Raw genomic sequence first — 22,368 nt, 5'->3', positions numbered from 1 at the left:
AGAAGATTTCTATGACAGCTACTTATTAAAATTTGTGTACCTGGAATTTGGGAGCCTGGAGAAAAGATGACAGTCCTTTTTCCTTACAAAGTTTTTCTAGTTGTGGATAAATATTATAGTCTGGTATTTCAAGGAAGCACTGGAGATACTTTCACTGTTTCCATATTAAAAAAATATCATAACATTGCTGGTTTCTTTCATGGTGAAGTACCAGAAAAATGGAAGGGTCTGACAAAAAGCCTACCTTCCTTGAGTTTTTACATATGAATCACTTTTAGAGATACTGAGGGTACAACTGAGTGAGTTTGAGAGTTTGAGGGACAGTGACTGAGATTGAGCCCCAGGTCTCAGTCATATACACCCCTATTTGTTCTTCACTGGGTCCAGTTCTGTTCTCTCCATCTGGCTCTATGCAGGGAAAATGTACAACTTTCTGTAGCCAGTTTGCAGATGGTTCCCTTAGCGTCGCTTGCTTTCAAGGCTGGGCAGTGGTCTGTTTTCCTTTAGCAGTAGAGAGAAATCCTCAAGCAGTAGTTACTCATATTTACAGAATTGTGCAGTGTGTTTCTGTGCTGCATTACATTTCTAATATTCACTGCAAGCTTCTAGAAACTGGATAATTCCAATGCTTTTGTTTGGCCAACTTGCACAGATATTTGTATAGAGATGGAATACAACACACTGGCTTATATTGTTAGTTAGATGTGTCTATATTTTTTCAGAAAATGTGGGACAAAGATCCCATTTGCCAAAGGCTAGAAGTGGAGGAGGCATATTGTGTATGTGCAATGATACAAGCAAAAACTCTGTTTTAGTCTCTGTAGGTCAAAGGCACATTCTTCCTTGGGAAATCATGATTTGTTCATTGTCAGATAAATACACTCTGAAGACTATTGTCACTGCATGACATGTGTGCCCCAGCTTCTGCTTCAGCAGGTCAGAAATGGTATGTTTCTAAAAAACAGCTGCTCTTTAATCCTTATGAAGGAGTATTTTCTACTGCTTATTTTTCACCCTCCTATTATGTTAAACAAATGCATACCGATCGTACATATGAAGTAATGATTCCCTAAACTAAAATGTATTCGAGAATCCGACCTATGTTATAGTTAAGAACACAGAAACTTGTGGTCTAGAAAAAAGATAACTGAATAAGGAGAAACAAACAAAAACAAAACAAAACAAAACAAAAACACAAAAACACTGAAGTTTCTACATAAAGTATTGTTGTGATTTTATGATTTTTGGTTATCAGTATTCCACATCATAACATCATTTAGTGCACTGGGAGTTAAAGAGTAAATGCTCAAGTTCCGGGTACCTGTCCCGGAAGAGAAGAAGACCTACATACTACATAGGATCTCATATATCTCACAGCAAGGAGATATAACCCCTGGCAAGGTCACCTGACAACCTCTTTTCCTTTTTCAATCGTCAGATTCTCCTCCCTGCTGCTCAATCTGACCATGCATTTCACCTCAGCATTAGTGTAAGGCCTTCAATTTTTTGGACACTCTTTTTCTCATTATATTTGATTTATTAGCCACAATTATAATTACATTGTAGTATATTGTATTATAGTGTGTTATCTTGCATTCCTATATTTTCTTTAGTAAATTAGTTTGTTTCTCCTCAGATTGTTGCTGCCATTATTTTTTGGGGCCCACCTCTCTACATTTCTTCCCTTATCCCTTCCCAGGGTATGGATCTGTGGGTCCCTCCACCCTGCTAGTCACGGAACTGGGCCAAACCAGACCATAAACAGTTAACAAATATAATTTAAATTTAGATAGTACATCGTCTTCACATACCCTGTATTCATGTGTAACATATAGAATCATAGAACTGTAGAAAAATTAGGACTGGAAAAGATATCTAAGATCATCTAGTTCAACTGTCCACCTATTGCGAACACTGCCCACTAAACCATGCTCCTAAGTACTACATCTACCATTTCCTTAAACAACTGCAGGGACAGTGACTCCACCACATCCCTAGGCAGCCTGTTCCAATATTTCATCACCCTTTCAGAGATGAAATTCTTCTTAATTTCCAACGTGAACCTCCCCTGGTGCAACTTGAGGCCATTCCCTCATGTCCTATCACTTGTGTGGGAGAAGAGGCTGACTCCCAGCTTATCACAAGCTCCTTCCAGGTAGTTGTAGAGAATGATAAGATCTTCCCCGAACCTCCTTTTCCCTAGACTGAACAATCCCATGTCCCTCAGCCTCGTAAGACAGTAAGTCTCCAAAACCTTTACAGCTTTGTTACCTTTTTCTGGACATGTTCCAGGGCCTTGATGTCTCAGTATCTTTTTTGTAGTGAGGGGCCCAAAACTGAACGTAGCACTTGATGTTCAGCCTCACTAGTGCTGAGTACGGGGAAGGGATCACTTCTCTGCTCCTACTGGCTGCACTATTTCTGATACAAGCCAGAATGACGATGACCATCTTGGCAAACTGGCCACACTGTTCTCTCATGTTAAGCTGGATGTCAGTTAACACTCACAGATATTTTTCCCCACACAACTTTCCAGCCTAACTGCCCCAAATCTGTAGCTCTGCCTGGGGTTGTTGTGGCCAAAGTGCAGGACCCGGCACTTGGACCTGTTGAACTTTATTCCATTGGCATCAACCCAGCTATCCAGCCTGTCCAGATCCCTCTAAAGGGCCCTGCTACCCTCAGACAGATCAGCTCTTCACCCCAACTCTGTGTCATCTGCAAGCTTAGTGAGGGTGCACCCAATTCCCTTGTCCAGATCATCAATAAATATATTAATCATTCTGGTATCAGCTAGCCCCAATACCAGCTCCTGGGGAACACCACTAGAGTTCAGTCACCAATTAGTGTAGGTGGAATTAACAAAATCAATTAAATAAAGGACTTCTGCCTTGACTCATAGATAGACTGGATAGTGCCTTTTTAGCTGTTAGTACCTCTGTCTCTCATCTTTCATTCCAGCTTCTGATTTTCTCCCTAATGCCTATCCTGTAGCTGTAAAGGCCTAAAGCTAATTGCATCACATACACTAATCACAGAAACAAAACTTCTTCACCACACCGTCCTCTCAAATTCACACCCTAAATGCCATCTTGCTGAGGTGGTGGTAATGATGAGCCCCCCCCCATTGCTCCTGTCAGGTCCAACCCTGGCAGATGTTGTAGTCACTCTATTTTCAGCTTCTATCAACACAGCGAAACTTCCTCAACATCCACACACTTCAGTGAAAGGCAGAGAGGACGTCAAACAAAACTATCCATACTTAATAACTAAACTATAATGCCAACTGAATTACATCTTAAATCTGCAGGTAATAAGCAAAACCACTTAAGTCTTAACTGCAAGCTCCTTTAGTGCTTCCTTTTAGAGCTTCAAAGTTAGCATAACATCAGTTGTTTTTAGATTGTTTTTTTGGTGGGGAATTTTAAAAATCTCAGTAAGGGATCTGACACACAAAACCTTAAATTCTTTGACAGCTTACAAACACAAAAACTCACCTGCTGTTTTGAAATGAAGACTGGATGGCAGATACATTTCACTGTTTAAGGAAATATTTTTCTTTTTCTGTACTGAGCTTGCTGGACCTATAACAAATCCAAGCTCGTCCATGGGAATTCAAGAAGAATAGAAGCCAAAGGATCCAAAGATGAGAGAGCAATTGCGTTGTCAGAATACATGTATTGTCAGTGTTACAACTATGGCCAATTTACATTAATAATATTTGTGAAAGATGGAAAGCAGAAAGCAAGGGGAATTTGTTGCCTTAGTTTTCTCTTTGAGAATTACAAAATAATGATTTTCTCCTAAGTATTTAGAGGTGATATGATGATAATTTTTAAGCAATGGAGGAAGAGTATATGCAACTGATAGTCAATTCTTTTCTTTAATATATTTTGTTACTACTTTTATTCCTAATATGAAGTACTTGTGTTTCATCCACACGGGCAAAACACCTGTAAACTGAACACTTTCACTGTCTACCTTCTCATGTGATAAATACTTTTCTACCGATTCATTTATCTACCCGTCTCCTTGGTGAATCATTTGAAAATTCATATTGCTTGGTTACTTCAAATGCATTGAATTATATGTAAAGTTTAGTATTCTTAGAGTGGTACAATATTAATAACAGCAAAATTATGTATGTAACATTAAAAGTTTAAAAGAATTAGGAAGATAAAAAATGTTTGCAGCTTTGTGCGTTCAGCTGATATGTCAGGGCATATATGAGAAAGACTCACATGGCCAGAATTCCTAATACCTAAGAATGAGAAAGAGTATGTCATTCTCTATAATTTTGATGACAGGTTCATAGACACTTCCAAGCACATTGGCATTGGCATATGCATTATCACACCTCAGTTCCTGTCACTGGATCATAGGATAATTCTGTTTGGAAGGGTACTTAGAAGGACTTCTGTCCAGCATTTTGTTCTCACCTCCAGCTTCTTTTCTGCAGAGCTGCCAGGCAGGCAGTCCTCAGCCCAGGTAGCTGCAGGGGCTTCTTCCTCCCCTGATTCAGGACTTGATTTGTCCTGGTAGAATTTTCTTGGCCTCCTGTCAGCCCTGTCCTTGAGTGTATCAGCTAGTCTCTCTAACTTGGCATCACCTAAAAACTCTTCAAGAGTGAGCTCCATCTTCTTCATATCACTGACCACAGAATCACAGAATGGCCTGAGTTGGAAGGGACCTCAAGAATCATGAAGCTCCAACCTCCACACCACAGGCAGGACCACCAACCTCCACATTCAATACTAGACCAGGCTGTCCAGGGCCCCATCCAACCTGGCCTTGAACACTTCCAGGTATGGGGCACTGATACACCTGTTAAACAGGCTAGAGGCCAGTATGGAACCCTGCAGCAATGCAGCTTTTACTTGTCTTTTTTACTCTTCTGTGACACAGCAACCATAACCCTCTGATCTTGATTACTCAATCCATTTTTTACCTGTCTTGCTAGTCAGTCCACACAGCAAAATCCTAATGATGTCTAACTTGGATACAATAATACAGTGTGAAGTGATGTTGTTAAAGTCTTACTAAAATTGAAGGAGAGGACATATCTTTAGCCACAAATATAATTAGCATCCAAGCAAATATGTATATTCTGATTGTAAAATTTCACTAGCATGCTTGAACTCAAAAGCAAGCCTACTTCAAATCAACAATCTTAAGTACTAAGTTTTATTTTACCATTATTTGCACACAATAAATTGCAATGCTAATACATGGAAAGATCTTTCACAGAAAATAAAATGTGCTCTTACACCTAGACAAATTTTGCCAGGATTTAATACAGAGCAAAGAACACTTTTCACAGCCAGGTTAGTAAGACCCAACCTTAATTTTCTTTAATGGATAAGACAATAACCTCTTTTCATTCAAGTGTATGCTACTTACCTTTCATGTGATTTGACTAACACATTTATATTGAGAATAGGACCACATATAATGCATGCTAAAGCTTTTTTTTTTTTTTTTTTTTTTTTTTAATTTTATTTTATTTTATTTTTATTTCAAGAGTTTTACTTTGGTTTTGAACAAACTCACTATGGGTTTCCAGCTTTGAAAATAACAATGAAGAAATGATTCAAAATGAAATAGTCTCGCAGGCTGTCATAGCTCCAAAAGTTTTTCCTGCAAAATTTTCATCTAACCTTGAAACAATATTGTTTAGTAGGAGTCAGTCCAAGACTGTTTGATCCATTCTGTAACCTAAACACAAACTGTGCAAACGGCATGACTGAGACCTTTTTCCTCAAGAGAGGCAGACATTTTCCATGTCCAAGCATTTCCCCCAAAGAAATCCAACCTGAGATCTAAACAGGAAAATAAATATAAACAACATGAGTCTCTGTGAGAAACTCAATTTATCACTGAAATTTTCTGCTCAACATAGAATTTATGGGGTACCAGAAAGGAAGACACATCTTCAGCTGTCAAAGAGATTCTAGCAGACAGGCCCTCAAGGTTCATCCATCTCAGCTAAAGGGGCTTTTCCATTTCTCAGAACAGAATATCAAGACTTCCACAAAATTAGCTTAATGCTACTGTTCTTCACCATCTGAAATCGTATCTATCATTCTATGCTGTTCTGAAAGAATTTTACCTTCTCTTTGCCCTGTATAACACATCTAGTTATCCCATGTCACCTCTACAATCAGTGGAAGGACTGTAGGTAGTGCCAAAAATGATTTTGTTCATTGGCATTCTGAGTTGTTGTCTGGAGATGTCTATCTCTTCCTGTCAAATATGAAGGAATATTAGGCTGATTCTGACAGTTGCCTTAGTTAAAGATTGTTATGTAGAATATCTCAGGACCTCATAGCACCAACATACTGCAAGAACAGCTATTAAAATAGCACTGCATGCTACTAGAAGGACAAAAAATCAAATCAAAACAAAAAAACTATAGAGTCCAAGCCTTGAAATAATTTTTTTTATTTTATTTTTTTTTTTTAATAATGTACCAAACACTTTTTACTTTCCTTAACACTTTCAGACTGGCTTAATGTCAAATGCTGCATAACTGAGTCATGTCTTTTTGTAAATCCTAAAAAGGCTGCTAATGAAGCCCTTACGGCTAGCTATTTAGAACAACCTCTAATTTAAATGAATACATTACCTTACTGATTAAATATTATTATCTTTCTTCACAGCAGGTAGTGTAAAACGTTCCATTTTCCTCTTTATCTACCTAAAAAAATAATGCTCTAGATCCTGTACTTGAGAAACAGAACATAGGTACACTGGACTTTGTAGACTTCCAGCAGTTTCTGCTTACTGAAGATCTGCAGTGGTCATCTCAATGGTACAAATGTATATATATGTTTTTTTCCACATTATGAAAGAAACACGGTCAGAGCAAAAATATGTGTGATATATTACAAATAACATGTTAAAATATGTTTAGCTCCTGATTCATTTATCTTCATATTCATGTGTATTTATCTTTGTTTTTCCCCTATTCTTAAAAACGTTTTATAAGAATATTTCCTTACCACCTATCTTGTTTGGAAATGTTTAAGCTACACTGAGTTTATTCTCGCTGTGGCAAAAGAGTTCTCACTTTTATTTATTTATTTTTTTTCCCCAAAATGTCTAGTTTTCACAAACTTTCCTTAGTATTTTTCTCTGCAATCTAGCATTATATAAATGCAAGTGAAATTTCCAGTAAAGATAAAACAACATGGAAGTAGAACAAAAAGTGGTTATGTTTTATATTCACTCATGACAGTACCTCCCTCTGCCATGGATGTATAAATACTTGTGTGGTTGGCAATTACATCTGAAGTGAATGGGGCTTAGGAATATTTAGAGTAATATTAGCTCTGCAATTAGTGCAGTGAAGAAAGCAGAAGTCTCTACAATTGAGTAAGAAAAGAGAGAGAGTGTGAGGGGAGAGAAAAAAAAAAGAAGATGAAGAAGAAATGGATATGAATATTGAAATTCCTGGATTGTACCTATTAATAGGAGAAAAGAGATATAATTAGAGTCTCCAGGTATATTTTAGGCATCCAAATAACCAACAGAGGTTTTCCCACATTTCTCAGCTGTGTCATTCAATCTAAACAATTATCTGAAAGCTATTCTAATATCTAGACTAATCTTGAAATGGTTGAAAGCTCAAAGTTCAAATAAACATTAACAGACTGGCAATTTTACTTTTTATTTTATTTTATTTTATTTATTTATTTATTTTATACTTTTATTAATCAGCAGAATTTTTCAATTCTTGGGTTAGAGTACATGGGTATAATGTCCACTGCTGGACCTTGTGAAGGATATGGTCTGGGAAAGATATGGTAAAAAGAGAATGGGTTGAAGAGGAATGTCATCCTATTTTTTTCTGAAGGAAGACAAGCGCCCCTGTAAGGAGGACTTTTTAATAGTTTTGATTTCAGTACTCAAAATTCCCTAGCATTTCAAATGTAACCAGTCAAGCTTGAGATTTACATGACTTTCACAAACACAAGATTTTATTTTTCATGCCAGTGCCATATTGAATACCTCTTTGTCATTTTTCCTATTTTAATTCCTGGGGCTGTAAAGTTCAGTCTACTCTCCACTGGAAAGTACTGATCTCTTCTTAGACTTGAATGAATTGGATATTGCTGGACTTTTTAAATCATAAATCTTATCTTTGATAACGGATGCATATATTCATGGAGTCAATTAATAAATATTTTAAGCTTGACAGTTAAGAGTTATAGTAAAAATCAGGGCTCAGAAGGGAAGAGAGAAATGCTCTGTGGATACGTGATGGAGCATAAAGAAGGTTGATGAAAAGAACAAGCAGATGTGCTTAACATAAGTTTGCTTTTCTTGTCTTGTTTTATTCTATAAACATTTATCTTAATGGAGGCAGACCTTTGAAGCAGGGGAAAATATCCCTCTGCAACAGTGTGCAGAATTTTCATCCATCTAACTGTTCAAATGTGCTTGTTAAGCAGTTACTTAATCTTAGTTCAATTGCTTTTAGCACAGATACAGAAAGGCTGGATACTGGACAGAAAGCTCCGTGTGACAAAATCTTACAAGACACATGAGGGACAAAGGGTTTCTTAAGTGCATCCTGGGAGCTAAGCAGCAGGAAAAAAAAAAAAAAAAAAAAAATGAGAACAGAGGTAAATACTCCTTTTTGAAATAGATGCCCATGTGATCTCTTCTTGCTACTAGGGCAGGTGCCAACAGTTGATGGAACATGAATTATCTGAACATACTGGTCTTTGCAGTGAGGAGTACAGTGTAGCATAGCTGATAGTATGCTATAGAAGTTGGAGGAGGGAGCAAAAAGGAGTAGCTGTACTAGGGAGAAGTGGTAGCACACAGGAAGGGCTGATGGAGATGGTGAAAGGAGTGGAGGCAGCCAGCAGAAGCAGATTCCTCCACAGCTCACTTTGGTGCTCATCACTCAGCAAAACTAATCATCCTGAAATGTGTGATGAAGGCTCCTGCTGGGGCTGCTGAGGAACAGCCAGACAACCAGCAAGTACTTGGAGGGAGGAAAGGAGGGAGAAAAGAAAACTGTAAAACACATGAGCATTCCAAATAAAACACTGTGTGCTACTGTATTTATCCACCATGTAAAAGAATTTTTGTCTCTCAAGATTTGCTTGTTAAGTAAAAGCTTTATGGCTTTAAGTATGAAAAATAAGTTCCTGGGGATAAATGTATCCCAGGTCTCTGGGGAAGTTTGTTGGTGCATTAGTAGTGACTACTTCAAACAAAAAAAGCCAATTTCTGTTGTTGCCAGTCACATCCTAGCAGAAAGGCTGTGCAGTGCTAGTTAGGGATATGTACTACTGCTCACTTATGCTACATGCAGACATCACAGCAACTTTTCTTTAGAGGAAGATACAAAAAAGGAACAAAAAAGAGAGACTGCCAGTGTACTTCATTAGCAGAAAGTCTCCTTGTATTAATTATTTCTACCAAGTGTTCAAAATAAAAATACACCGGTGTCAGTTCATGAATAGTTTAACTACAGCTTTGATGAGATGACTGGAACTTGTGTGCAGCATATAGAATTCAAAAGTTACTGCTGCCTTTGGAGACATCATTAAAAAGTTAGTGCAGAATTTCCTTTCCCCTTATGTGGTCCCTGAGTCTTCTGAATCTAAAATCTCCATTAACACAGCATAAAACCTACAGTTGAAGCATCCACTTGTATCTATATTTTCAGTAGCTCATAAAGTAATTCTTCTAATTGAAGTTTCCTGTTTCCTTACCCAGCCAAGGGAGCAGAGATGTCTCCGCAGTCAACTTGGACATCTTATCTTGAGCAGACAGAATTTCCCTGTGTGTGTATCACTCTCTTTTGACTATGTAAGGAATTTTCGTACTCACTTTAGGAAGATTGCTTCACAGCATGTTTAAAATGTAGGCAAAAATAAATACCCATCATAAACAGAACCCACACAAAACTCTTTTTTTCTAGCAGCAATAACTGCAGATTTCACTGGGTTCTGATGTAACAGATAACTAATTAGAGTAAGACTTTAAGCATGTGTAGTAGATAAGCTACTTTCATAATTTATGCTATTTAGTCTTTATCTATAAACACAGAGACTTTTACATGATTTACGAAGGAACATATGACCTGCTTTAGAATACCTGGCAAACTGTTTATCAAACTTTTGGAATACTACGGATGAGAGTCTGCAGAAATGGGTCTTTTGGAGACATCTACTCAAACCTGCATACATCACTCCTTTCAGTTATGAGATTCATAGACTAAACACATCTTCCTTTGGTGTTAAAAATGTCCAAATATTATCAGAGTCAGTGCTTTGTGGGGTTTTGCTATTTTCTTTCTCAAGGAGACTTCTGACTGCACCTTTCCAGTCTTTTGACAAACAACCACATAGATGCAATGACTGGCTAACACACTGTTCATGGATTTTCATTTACTTTTCCTACGGCTTTTTCTTTAAACACATGGCAATTCTTATATATTGTGTTTCCAAAGTCATTCCTGCTCACAAAGTCAGTAACTCAGGCTTTTGTATATCAAATAATTTTAACCAGAAATTCATTAAAATAACTACTAAAATCATTCAAAATCAATCTGTGATTCAAACGGAAAATTCACTGAGACATAAAGTTTGACTCAGACTTCCACATGGTATAGCTGGCAGTGAAGCTGTATGGAAATTTCCCGTATTTTCATACATATTTGATATTCCATATCAGAATAAAATCCAACGTTTCCAGAAGAATGACAGTTTAAACAACTAGAACACATTACATAGGAAATGCCAACTTTTTATTTTAGTACTTTCACATTTTTTTTAATCAGGTCATTGTTGAAATGCTTAATTGTGATAAGGGATAATTTCTGCTTTGTATTAAATGTATACTGCTTTGTACAATAAAATGATGTCTGTGATATTAGCTATAAATAATGATCTGTCAAAAATGTTAAAGTGCAAGTGATGAAGAATCTACAGAAAAACAAAATGCTTTATTTTATTGAAATAAAGTGCTTAGGCATCAGCATGAAATGACAGATTTGGAATGACTTGACATGTTTTCGTTGAAAATTTCACTGAATTTGTGACACTATCGTGAAACATTTACATTTCAGTGGGACTGTATTTTACATAGTAAATTTCAGTGGAACTGTATTTTACATAGAATGTTGATGAATGCATGATGGCATTTTTAAGCAAATGTTTTTGTTGTGTTTTTGTTTTTTTTAGTCTTGAATCCCCCCATTTTCCCAGAAAACAAGAACAAATCCCTGAAATATAACTACCATGTTACTATGCTTAATAATTATTTAATCAATCAATTAATAAGCTAGATATATTGGTTATATCAGTAATCTTTGGTGTGCATTTTAACTTACATGTTTATGTTAAAAACAGTTGATTCATAAGGTATATTTTATTTTTCATTTGTGGGAGTGTCAGTCTTATTTCTTGTCTGCACGTAAATGTGTAAGATAGTTTGAAGCTGATTTCCATGAAACATTTTCCATAAAATTCTCATTATTAAAGTCTCTACTGTTTTTAGTCTAATGCATGATCTTTAACCATGCTAATTGGTAAAACCCACTGTCTTCTTCTGTTTCTCAGCTTCTTTGCCAGTTCAGGCTCTGCATGTACCAATGACTCCAATGACTCAGAAATAAGACTACCCTGGGAACTGGGATCTTCTAGAAGATCAGCAAGAGGCATTTCAGAATTTTTTTGAAGTTAGGTAGCAAAATTTTTGGTAAAAATCAACATTTCAGCTCTAAAGAAATGTACTGGAAAGAAAAACAGAAATTTAGCAACTGTTCTATGTTTTAAATCAAACCTTTACGAAATAATTTCAGATCAGAAGAAATGTCCATTCCTCACCTTAAGTAATTCTGATGCCACTTATATTATTTCCTCACCTCCCATGTGAGAGCTCTGCCTTCGATTTACACCATTGCTTTTATTTCTTATATATTCTTCTACTACGTTGTGTTTTTTTTTTTTTTTTTTTTTTTTTTTTTTTTTTTTTTTTTTTTTTTTGTATAAACAGAAGTGCCATCAAGAAGACAAGGTTACTCTAAGGTCTCATACTTGATCTCAGGAAAAAAATAAAATGGAATTTGTAAACATATTTCTTACCCATATCTATTAGTTGAATATTTTAAAATTTCTTTCCCCAAATGACTGGTACCCTAAGAGCCAGGGCTGAAGAAAGGGGACTGGTCTTTTTCTTACTTCTTATACAGGAAGGGAAAAATGAACATGGTAAAATAAAAATAGGAATAAGAACAAACAAAACAGAACAGAACGGGTAATCTCCATCCTTTTGAAAAGTGAAACAGTACAATTAGCATTTCTCCTTTTCTCTGGGTTGATAATCAAATGTCTAATAGCAAAGCAAAATGAGATAGTACTCCCAGTAATAGCAAACACAGCTTGCTACTATTTCTGAGCTCATGCAACTATGTCTTAAATGTCAGTGTCCACTTAGTAAGGGGCAGGTCAGGCTAAACAGAGAGATACATTATGTGTACAATTTTTTTACATTGCCCTAAAGAAAGTTCTTATGAAACTAAAAGATAGAGACTAGAGTCTATTAGTACTCCTTCATTTCAGATATGGTTGACAATTAACATGTATTTTAGTAAACGTTTCTTCCCATTTGTGTAGTTACAAGTATAATACTTAGGCAGAACCACAGTTAAAACTAGCTAATTAAATAGTGGCAGACAACGTGGTGTTGCTGAGATTTCTCAATTACAAAGACTCAATATGTAAGACACAACACCCACTCCACAATCAGCAGCAGGGATGACTGGCTCTACTTCTTATTACAGACTGCACTATTCTCCAGTATTTAATTTCATTTTTGCACCATGGCTTGCAATTTGCTTGAACTCAGAGTGACGTGAGTCATATATGACATCTGAGAATAATCACAGAATCACAGAATGACTTCTGCTTCTGAATCACATACAAAATCGGGGGTATTCCTTCTATGTACTTGAATGAAACCACAGTTGAATTGGGCAATATTTTCATTTGCTTCACGAAAACAGGAAACTTTCTCACTGTTCACAGAGAAATGTAAGTGACAGCCTTTACAAAATTAAAGTCTTTAGTCTAGATAATATTATACAGTACATACACTCTGCAATGTAGAGTGGTGGTATCAGTGAATCTCTCGCTGCCAATTGAAGATTGGGAAATGGTAGGAAATGGCATCATAAGCATTAGAACTCTTCTTTGTTAACAAGCAAACAGCACAGGTTATGCAAAATTAAAAGGAAAATATGTTATACCTCAGATGTTCTGTCCCACATGCTATGCTAAAATTTCAGGTAAGTACACATATGTACTGGTAGATACACCCTAATTCTGCCACGCAACTCTGTGAGGATATTCTCAGCAGTCCTGCAGATATTATTCCACAGTGTAAACTTGGTATATTTTTTTCAAGTTACTATTTATTAACAAAGTAATTGGTTTTTATCAGTTAACATTCTGAATATATATGCTTTCTTGATTTTCATAGATGATAATACAAAGGTGGTACCATGGTCTTGTAGATCACTACACTGAGCACTGCTTAATCATTTCAACTTTATTGATCTTTCCCTGTTCATTACAAGGTGTTTCTATACATATATTTGATCAAACACTACATCATTATGGGAGCTCCTTAACAGCTCCCAGCTGGAGTTTTTTCATATTTGCCGATTTTCTTCTCTTACACCACAAAAATTCTTTATCATTCAAATATCAGCTTCTTCCACAAAAACTCTCAATCTGCTGTTCCTACCCAGTCGAGTGTCTGGTTTAAACCAAGTTATATTACCAAAGCCTACAACAGTCCTTTACAATACTGAGTTCTAATAATCACCACGCTTGCTTGCTTATTAAGGCCAAGAGGAATTACTGCTAATAATTTGTAGTCTAATTTGAAATTTGAAAGAAAAAAACAGGGAACTTTGACTCCTGAGCAATGTGGCACGTTTCTAGAACAGTTTTCCTGTTAATTATTTTGTTATTTTGAGTCACATTTCTTGTACTTAGACTGGATGTTATGAAAAATCAGACCTTCTCATTCACTCAACCCTAATATATTACCATAATGCGGAAAACTATCCAAAAGAAAAACAAACAAACAAACAACAACAACAACAAAACAACAAAAACAAACAACAATAACAGAGGAAAATAAAAAGAAAAAAGAGGAGAGGAGAAAGAAAAAAGAAAAAGGAAAACAGAGAAGAAAAAATATTAAAGCCTCTTTCTCTTTCCCCCAAATAAAAAAGTTAAATATATGATTGCTCTTGTTAGAATAGGAATGTGTATGGGGGGGGAGCTGACTTTTGGTGATTGAGACATACAGGGCAGAAGAAAACAAATCTGCATATTTGAGCAAATTAAATATATATATATATATATATTAATAGGCTACTTAAAATCTATCCCACATATTTTTCTTGCCATTTTCAAACTAATAAACTTTATGAATTTCCTCTTCTGCTGATAATCAAGCATGTAAGGAAGCATGAAATGTGAGAGTATCTGATACAGTGAATTACCTATTTAAAGGTTAATCAAGCTAACAGAAATAGAAAATAAAAGGGAAAGCAATAAATTCAGCATAGAAGCACAGAAACCAGAGGACATGGAAGCAAAGATGAAGACCAGGACTCAGATGAATGGACTTTTAAAGGATGCACCAGCTTTGAGAAGGGTCAACCCTAGCTTTGCAACAGACCACAAGGAGGGGAAAATATCATTATCATGAGAGCTATAGGCTTCATGACACTTTCTGAAACTTATGGAGTATCAGAAGAATCTTCTTGTATTACATAAACTTTATTTCATGATATTTATGGAAAGGGCTAAGGAGGGGGAAAGAGAATGGTCAGGAAAGAAACATGACAAAATGGAGAGGAGAAAGCAGTCAAGACCTGTCTCATATGAGCAGTTGGTCAGTATGCTAGAGACCTTGGGTTCTCTGGCCTAAAGGAGCCAGACTGAAAGCTTGCTGGATTTGGTACCACTTGTAACATCTTGTAACATCCTTAACATCAGAAACAGAAATACCCATCAGATCTAATTTCATTATAATCTGTATCTACCAGTATAGCTAGAATCCAAGAATTTGTTATGCCCAAGCTAATCTTCTTGGCCTCTGTGCCTGATTTGCCAGAAATACTGTTGTAATCATCAGAAGAAAGACATCTAACCAGTAGCACCTACAAATACTTCAGTAACTAGTAGCAAATATATTTAGCAGCACAGCTAAAGAATCTAATAAAATCTGATTTTACTTCATAGAGACTCTAAGTGGAAGAATAGTGAGAAATATTTATAGAAATCAAGTATGTATGTATGTATGTAAAATACAAAAAAACAAACAAACAAACAACAACAACAACAAAAACCCAACAACAACAGTATTTCTTTAATGTTTGCCATTACACAGAATCAATAAAGTGTAATCAGCTGTAATACTGCAATTTAATTAGGCATGGGAATCAAAGGCAAATATAAAAATCATTTTCCCCTAACAGATGTCTCTGACTGTATCTCAAAGCAAAAAAAATTCAAGCTTTATGCCTACCAGATTTTGGTAATCTAGCTGTTTAATAAAAATAGAATTTCTTAAATGACTATAGGACCATGCATTTAAATGCAAAATTTGCATTTCAAGCAAGAAAAAGTAGTTACTGCAAGAAAAGTCTGGAACTGCAGCATCTGAAAATAATTTACAAAGACAGAGAATTTATTACCTAATACATTAGACAAACAGTTATGTAATGATGCAGTACATTTGCAAAAGAAAAAAAACAAAACAAAAACAAAAACATATTAGATTACTTATTATGAGATCAGAGACCAATGCAGATATTTTTTGCAGTAGGTCCCTGCTTTCATGATATCTTAACATCATTAAGCTATATTTTAAATAGTCAGCAGAGTTATTACATATTTAGTTGCTGTTCCTGCAAATCTTTCTCACACACTTAAAATATTCATACTTCTATATATTTTTTTTCTTAATACAGATTTAGCAGTGATAAAATAGTTTAAGAGAACAAAGATTTATTTAAAAAAAAATAAATCATACCTGATATGAACAATCAAACTTTTTTAATTATTAAAGTTTTGGTTTTCTTTCTTGCATTCACACTTCAACATTTCATTTTATTTTTGGTGTAGAAGTTCCAAAAGAGATGAAAAACTACATTTTAACTTTATTTCTAGCAGGGATCAAGTGAAGTTTGGGGAGTCTCAGAGAAATTTTCTTTGTTACACTTCTTTCCATTGTGATTGTCTTGCTTTTGCATGCATGTAAGAACTTCAATATTTTTGAAAGAGATGCATGCATGAACTGAATAACTATACCTGTGAAGCATACTCATGAGCTCTTAACTGTTACGGAAAGCAATAACTAGGTAATTCTATTTTGAATTTTATAAAGAAGAAAACAAACATCAAGAATGTAAATATTTTGGGAGTTGCACATTGCTACTAACTTGATATTTCATTGTCAATTTATAATACTCACTGATACTTTCTGGAGGAACCTCTAGTGAAGCAACTTATTTTACAGTTATCTAAACATACAGCTTCTTTTTCCTTTCAGACACAATTAATACAAATACATAAAATTATTTTGAAGTATACTGTACGTATTTCTCATCCTCCTGTTGAAGAGTATCTCAGAGCACAACTACAGGAGAGAGTCTATCCAGGTGTAAAAGAAAAAAATATTTTGATATGTTCTATAGCAAAACATTTTAGATTCTGATATTATTATAGTAGGTGTTACTCAAAAACATGTAATTAAAAATGTAAAGAAATAAGAGACCAAAAAAGATAGAAAGAGAGAAAAACAGCAGAATTTGTCTCAGTTAAAAGGATAAGGTTCACACTATTAACTAGCACATTACTACTATTAAATATGCCTAAATATTCTCCACACACTCACCTCTTTTTGACGGTACTTAATTGCCAGTTTCAATCTTGCAAGATCATTGCCACTTTGTTCTTCTATCAAGCTATTATCGTCTCTGTAATTAAGAATAATTTCCAATTCCCTGGAACTCCGTGTCTGATCCAGAAGATCTTTTGCGAATTGCTTGCACTGCCGTGACAGTTCTTCATATTCTGACTTAAATTCATTTTCAACTTTACTCAGTTCCTGCAGCTCCCAGCTCAGCTGAAAAGCAGTAAGGAAAGGATCCTCACTGGAGAGAGCAATCAAAGACGGGCTTGCCAGAGCCTTGTAGATATTGAGCCTAGATCGAGAGTGTCGAAGGCTGTCCACATCCGAACTTGAGACACACTCAACACAGTTACAGCGGACCTCATGTGGCCTGGGTACAGAGACCCCCTTCTGCACAAGGAGTTTGATGATTTCATAGTTGTTAGTGTGAGCAGCAAGAATAATGGGTGTGATATCTGGTGTAAATTCTGAAAACTGCTTGTCAAGAAGTATTGGTGGGACCTGTAAGAAAAGGCAAAAACCATCATAGACCTCTTAATTGAATGGGAGCTACAGAAAATTATGCTACAGATAATTTACCAGCTTGTACTCTTGCTGATGCACCTTCGCTTGCAGCCAGAGGTGAAGGAAAGCCTTTAAACATAACAATTCAATTATCCAAGATAGCCTTTGTTCAATTAATAAACTGCATAAAAAGAGTTTGATTTTTAATAAAAACCTGTTTGTACCTAAACAGCCCACAGGCAGGAATTTGTTAGTGCAAATGAGTAAATAAGTCAGACAAAAATGTTCTTGTCAGATGCCTTGAAGCGCCATCTGTGAGAAAGATGGAAATACTTTCTGATTTCTCACTGGTTAATCTCACTTTTATAAGAGAGAGTCATGGAGGCATAATTGTGATTCTCTGAAGGAAGCAGTGAACAGGAAATAAAAAGCTGGAAAATTTTGTTGCAAAATAAAAAGAGAAAAATAGTGTGAAAGAAAACATACATTTGCAGAAGGAGAATGTTAAAAATGTGGCCGTGTAGTGAAACAAAGATACTGGCTGCAAAGATTTCACCAGACTCAGTTTTACATTCACATGTGAAGACAAACTTACTCTGCTTATAGGAAAACCGGAGTAGTGGTTATCAAAAGGTAACACAGGATCCTAAAGGAGCAAACATCTCTGTGGTTTTAGTTTTCTGTTGTGGTCCACATTTTATCAAAACATTGCAAGATGTTTATTTTTAACCTTGTTTCTATTTTTTACAATATCTGACCCTAATGTTTTGCATATCAATACATCTCATTAGTCTAGTACACCAAAGCCACATAGGTGTAATTAGCCAATATCTATTAAAAAGATGGTGCTGACAGTGGCATTTATGGACAGCTTTTGGTCCTCAGTTTGGTAGTCAAGTACAAACTCAATCTGCCTCAGCTTGGAGTAGACAAATATTAATCCAAGCTCTTTAGTCTGATATGCACCTGGATATATACGTATGTATGTATCTGTTTTCTTGTCTGTGATGTCACTGAGCAAAATGGGACACTTCCAATCCTCAAGTCTCACTAGCTACTTTAGTCTTAGATTTGTCTTCTCTGTTACTTGCACATTATACAGACAAAAAAGGGAGCACATGAGCACACATGCATGCATTATTTGTGCTCTCTGAAAACAGCTATATAAACCACTGTTTTTTTTAGGCTAGAAAGAAATGAAAATGGAAGTAGTGGCTCAAAGTCTGAATAAAGAGCTTTTGTTGATCTGGCTGAAATGAGGTTTTCTGGGAAGGATGTGTTGTGCTTTGCCATTATCCACCACAGCCAGTAAGTCTCCCAGCCCTCAGGCTTGTGTAACAGGCAACAGCTAGAAGGGCAGTAAGGTCAAGGATGAAAAGACATAGCTCCAAACCTTAGCATCAGTTCAGGGTGTGCTTGTGTCACTTAGCATGTTATTATCTTTGTTCTGTCTAGCAGTACTAAACTAATATTTGCTTCCAGCACTGCCAGAACTGAACGTTATCGCAACACATCATTAACCTCAATCTTCTCTGAAATGTTAATGGAGACACAACTCTAAACAATATGGTATAGCAGTGATTGACTTGTGTATGGGATTCTTAAACTCAAAACTTGCTTATTTTTCTCCTTGTTTGTAAAAATATTTCATCTTAAAGAAACTCGACTGTAAGGCTGATGCACACATTTTGGAATTCGTTCCATCACAGTTTACCCAAATATAGAAATGTACATTAATCACTTCAGCCTTAACTTACAATGACATTTAAGCTTAAAGGGCAGTCCCTAAGACTGCAATTTTAATTACATCATGACTTTAACCTCTGATCCTTTACATCCTATTTTAAGATTTCCTCCTCACTTAAACCAAAGATATTAAGAATGCCAAAGCAATAAGTTCAAATTATTCTCTCATCAGCAGCATAATGAAATACATACATTCTGAAGTTCTGAGTACTTGCTCTGAAGTCACTTAAACATTCAAATATTTTTTTTTTTTTTTCACATTACTGAAATACAATTCCCTTTAAAGAAGATAAAACATATAACCAGCACTCAGTGATATCAGCCACCCAATCTAAATCTTTGACAGAGCATTTGCAGAAAACGTATGATTTTTTCTTAAATCTGGAGAGGATGGAAAGCTACTAGGTCTTACAGTCACTGACTTTGACTGTAGCTCCCCAAAGCTCAGAAGGGGTGTGAATTTGAGATACACTTTGGAGTTAATATGTCAAGTGTGAGGCTGCTTAAAATTGGAAAGGTCAAATGATATTTTGCCTTCTTAAATTTTGTTGATTTTTTTTTAATTTTTTTTTTTTTTTTTTTCCTATTTCAACTTTATTTATAGGGCTGAGCAAAGCAGTTTGAGGATTACATACTTTTATGTACATCTGTATGGGGATAAGGAGGAAAAAAAAAAAAACATAACAGAAAAAAAAGAGAAAGCATTCCTCAAAACTGTACATTTCATTGCTCGAGGACATGAGGTTTTTCTAATTGCATTCTTTTCCCCTGCGCTTATTGTAACTGGGAATGAATCAGTCTGACTCAGATACCTAAGAATTTTTTAGATACCAATTGTACAGCCCTCTTAAATATATGTTTGAATTCCCTTTATGGTCAGTGTGAAGTCCCTTTGCTATTACAGAAAGAGAAATCTGGTATAAACTAATACCAGCCAGGTCTGAGGCATTTTGTCCTAGGCAATATAACACTGAGGTGAGACTGGTTGCTGACGTCCTGTTAGATATTCAGGAAATAGTGAACAGTCACTCTGGAAAAGGAGGAATGGAAACCATAGGTGTGGTTGTGTCTCCGTTTAGATTTCTCATAATGCTTCTCATTCCTACAGTACGCTAACAGAGATTTAAAAACCCCAAGCTCCCTTTATTTTCTTTTTTAGGTGCAGGAGACCAGAATCTATGTAAAGAAACCTGTTTTCTTGGATAATTCAGTTCCTATTTAGTTTACTTGAATCATGCCTTTATTTATTTACAGTTATTTTGCTTTTTATTTGTATAAGGAGGACAGATGTTGCAAAGACTTCAAGTAGTTAGGTGAAAGAATTAGTGAGCCATGTTAGCCATGACAGCATGACTGGAAAAATCAGTGAAAAACCTAAAGCAAAGAAAATACATATATACACAACGGATAGCAAAGTGAATCCATATGCTCTCTGATGTAGTAAAAAACTATATTAGAAAATCATAGAATCATAGAATCACAGAATCACAAGGTTGGAAAGGACCTGAAAGATCATCTAGTCCAACCATCCTCCCATTACCGTAGCTACTGCAAACCACTAAACAATATCTAGGAGTTCCTCATCCAGACACCTGGAATATTATATTTAATTAATATTACAAGGGTGTGTTATGAAACTTATCAGTTACTTCATAACTATTCCTCTAAAACTGTCGATCAAGCAAGCATCCTGAAGACACCGACTTTCAATACAGCCCACAGCATACAAGATATCCCTATGCATGTATAGTTATCTGATTCAGACTCTAGTTTGTTGATTTTTTGTGTTCCTTATTTCCACATTATTGGAACATCAGCTGAAAAAAATGAAAAATTCAGAATTTCAAAAAGCCACCCTACTCCAACTCTTTTCAAATGCACTAAGTTCCTAATAAACTGCTATATATTTCAAATAACTTGAAGGTATAACATCAAGACAACTAGAGTTCAGTCGCCACATCACTGGTAGAGTCTGGATCCTGTCTGTCCTGAAAGACGAAACTATACTCTCAGCTCTGCACAAACTTCTGGCTCACAGTGGTGTCCCAGATATGGGGAAGGGTTCTTCTTCCCACGCCAGGATACTTGCTGTGCCTTGCACAGCTGGAATGTTGCTTGGTTACTGAGCATCAATAGCAGTCAAGTGGACAGAAGATGCAAAAATGAGCTCAAGAAAAACCTCACTTCAGAGCAGTGTGTGTGATATACACCATGTAACAGCCATCTGCTATACTGTCACTTTCATGCTTTCTGTAGGTAGCTTCCCTGGCCTCTCTGAAAAAGGATTCAACTTGTTAGCTACCCTTGGACTGCCTACATTTCCTAAACTATTTGTGGAGGTTAAGAAACACTTAATGTCTTAATGTCACAGCAACTTATGAACATGCAATGAAATTTAAATATCACAGATATTGTATCTTCTTGAAAACACACATTTTGAATACTAATGAAACACCTGACATGCTGCCCATGTAAGTCCACCACATAAGATTTCATTACAAATTATGTCCTTTAACACTGTCGCACTCACAGTTCAGGTCAATGCTGTAAAGAAGCCTGATGCTCCTCTTTCAGCTTTTGTTGGCATCTGTCTACAAGCAACAGAGATGCTAGAAATGAGGCAGGATATACTGGAGATCTAGTGGTGCTTATCTTTTTCAGTCTGAATTAAATATTTCATGCTAATGTACATTTAAAACATTAAAACATCGATTCTTATTTAAAATATATTAAGACTTCAAATTGACATTCAAAATAGTAGACATGTAAGGCCACCACCCACTTTTGTTAAATTGTAGGATCTGCTTCACAGCAAAATGGAAGGAGCAATTAGCCAAAATGCAATCCTAACCACTAACTTTGTGGTGGGAAGATTTCTTCAGCTGCAGTTTTGAGATGAAAATGTCTTCTGTCCAACTCCAAATGCTGATGTGAACAGAAAAAGTGGGAGATGCAATTCAGGTGAAAAAAACAGTCAACTGGACTTAAGGCAATAGCAGCTTGCAATTCTTCTGGACCTCAGGACACAGGGTTTGTTCCCAGTTCTACTGATCACTCTAGGATGCCTAGGAAGATCATCTCTTTCTGCTTTGCCTATATGTGTCCACTTTTTTGAACAAGTGATGCAGGATATAATTGCAGTAATTGATTCATTTTATG

The 22,368-nt window shown here is 35.9% G+C and overlaps 1 protein-coding gene across 1 annotated transcript in view; it reads right to left on the bottom strand.

Annotated features, from left to right (window-relative positions):
- TRPC4 (transient receptor potential cation channel subfamily C member 4) overlaps positions 1-22,368 on the bottom strand; it is a 132,642-nt gene that overhangs the window by 43,876 nt on the left and 66,398 nt on the right. Inside the window, exon 3 of the mRNA XM_072361423.1 lies at positions 16,942-17,460. Within this exon, the coding sequence (XP_072217524.1) occupies positions 16,942-17,460 (519 nt within the window). The remainder of the gene's footprint in view (positions 1-16,941; positions 17,461-22,368) is intronic.

Source organism: Excalfactoria chinensis, chromosome 1 (genome assembly GCF_039878825.1).
Source record: "Excalfactoria chinensis isolate bCotChi1 chromosome 1, bCotChi1.hap2, whole genome shotgun sequence".
In the NCBI taxonomy this organism is placed as follows: Eukaryota; Metazoa; Chordata; class Aves; order Galliformes; family Phasianidae; genus Excalfactoria; species Excalfactoria chinensis.
The sequence above is the reverse complement of the archived record's forward strand: the minus strand, read 5'-3'. Positions and strand labels throughout refer to the sequence as shown.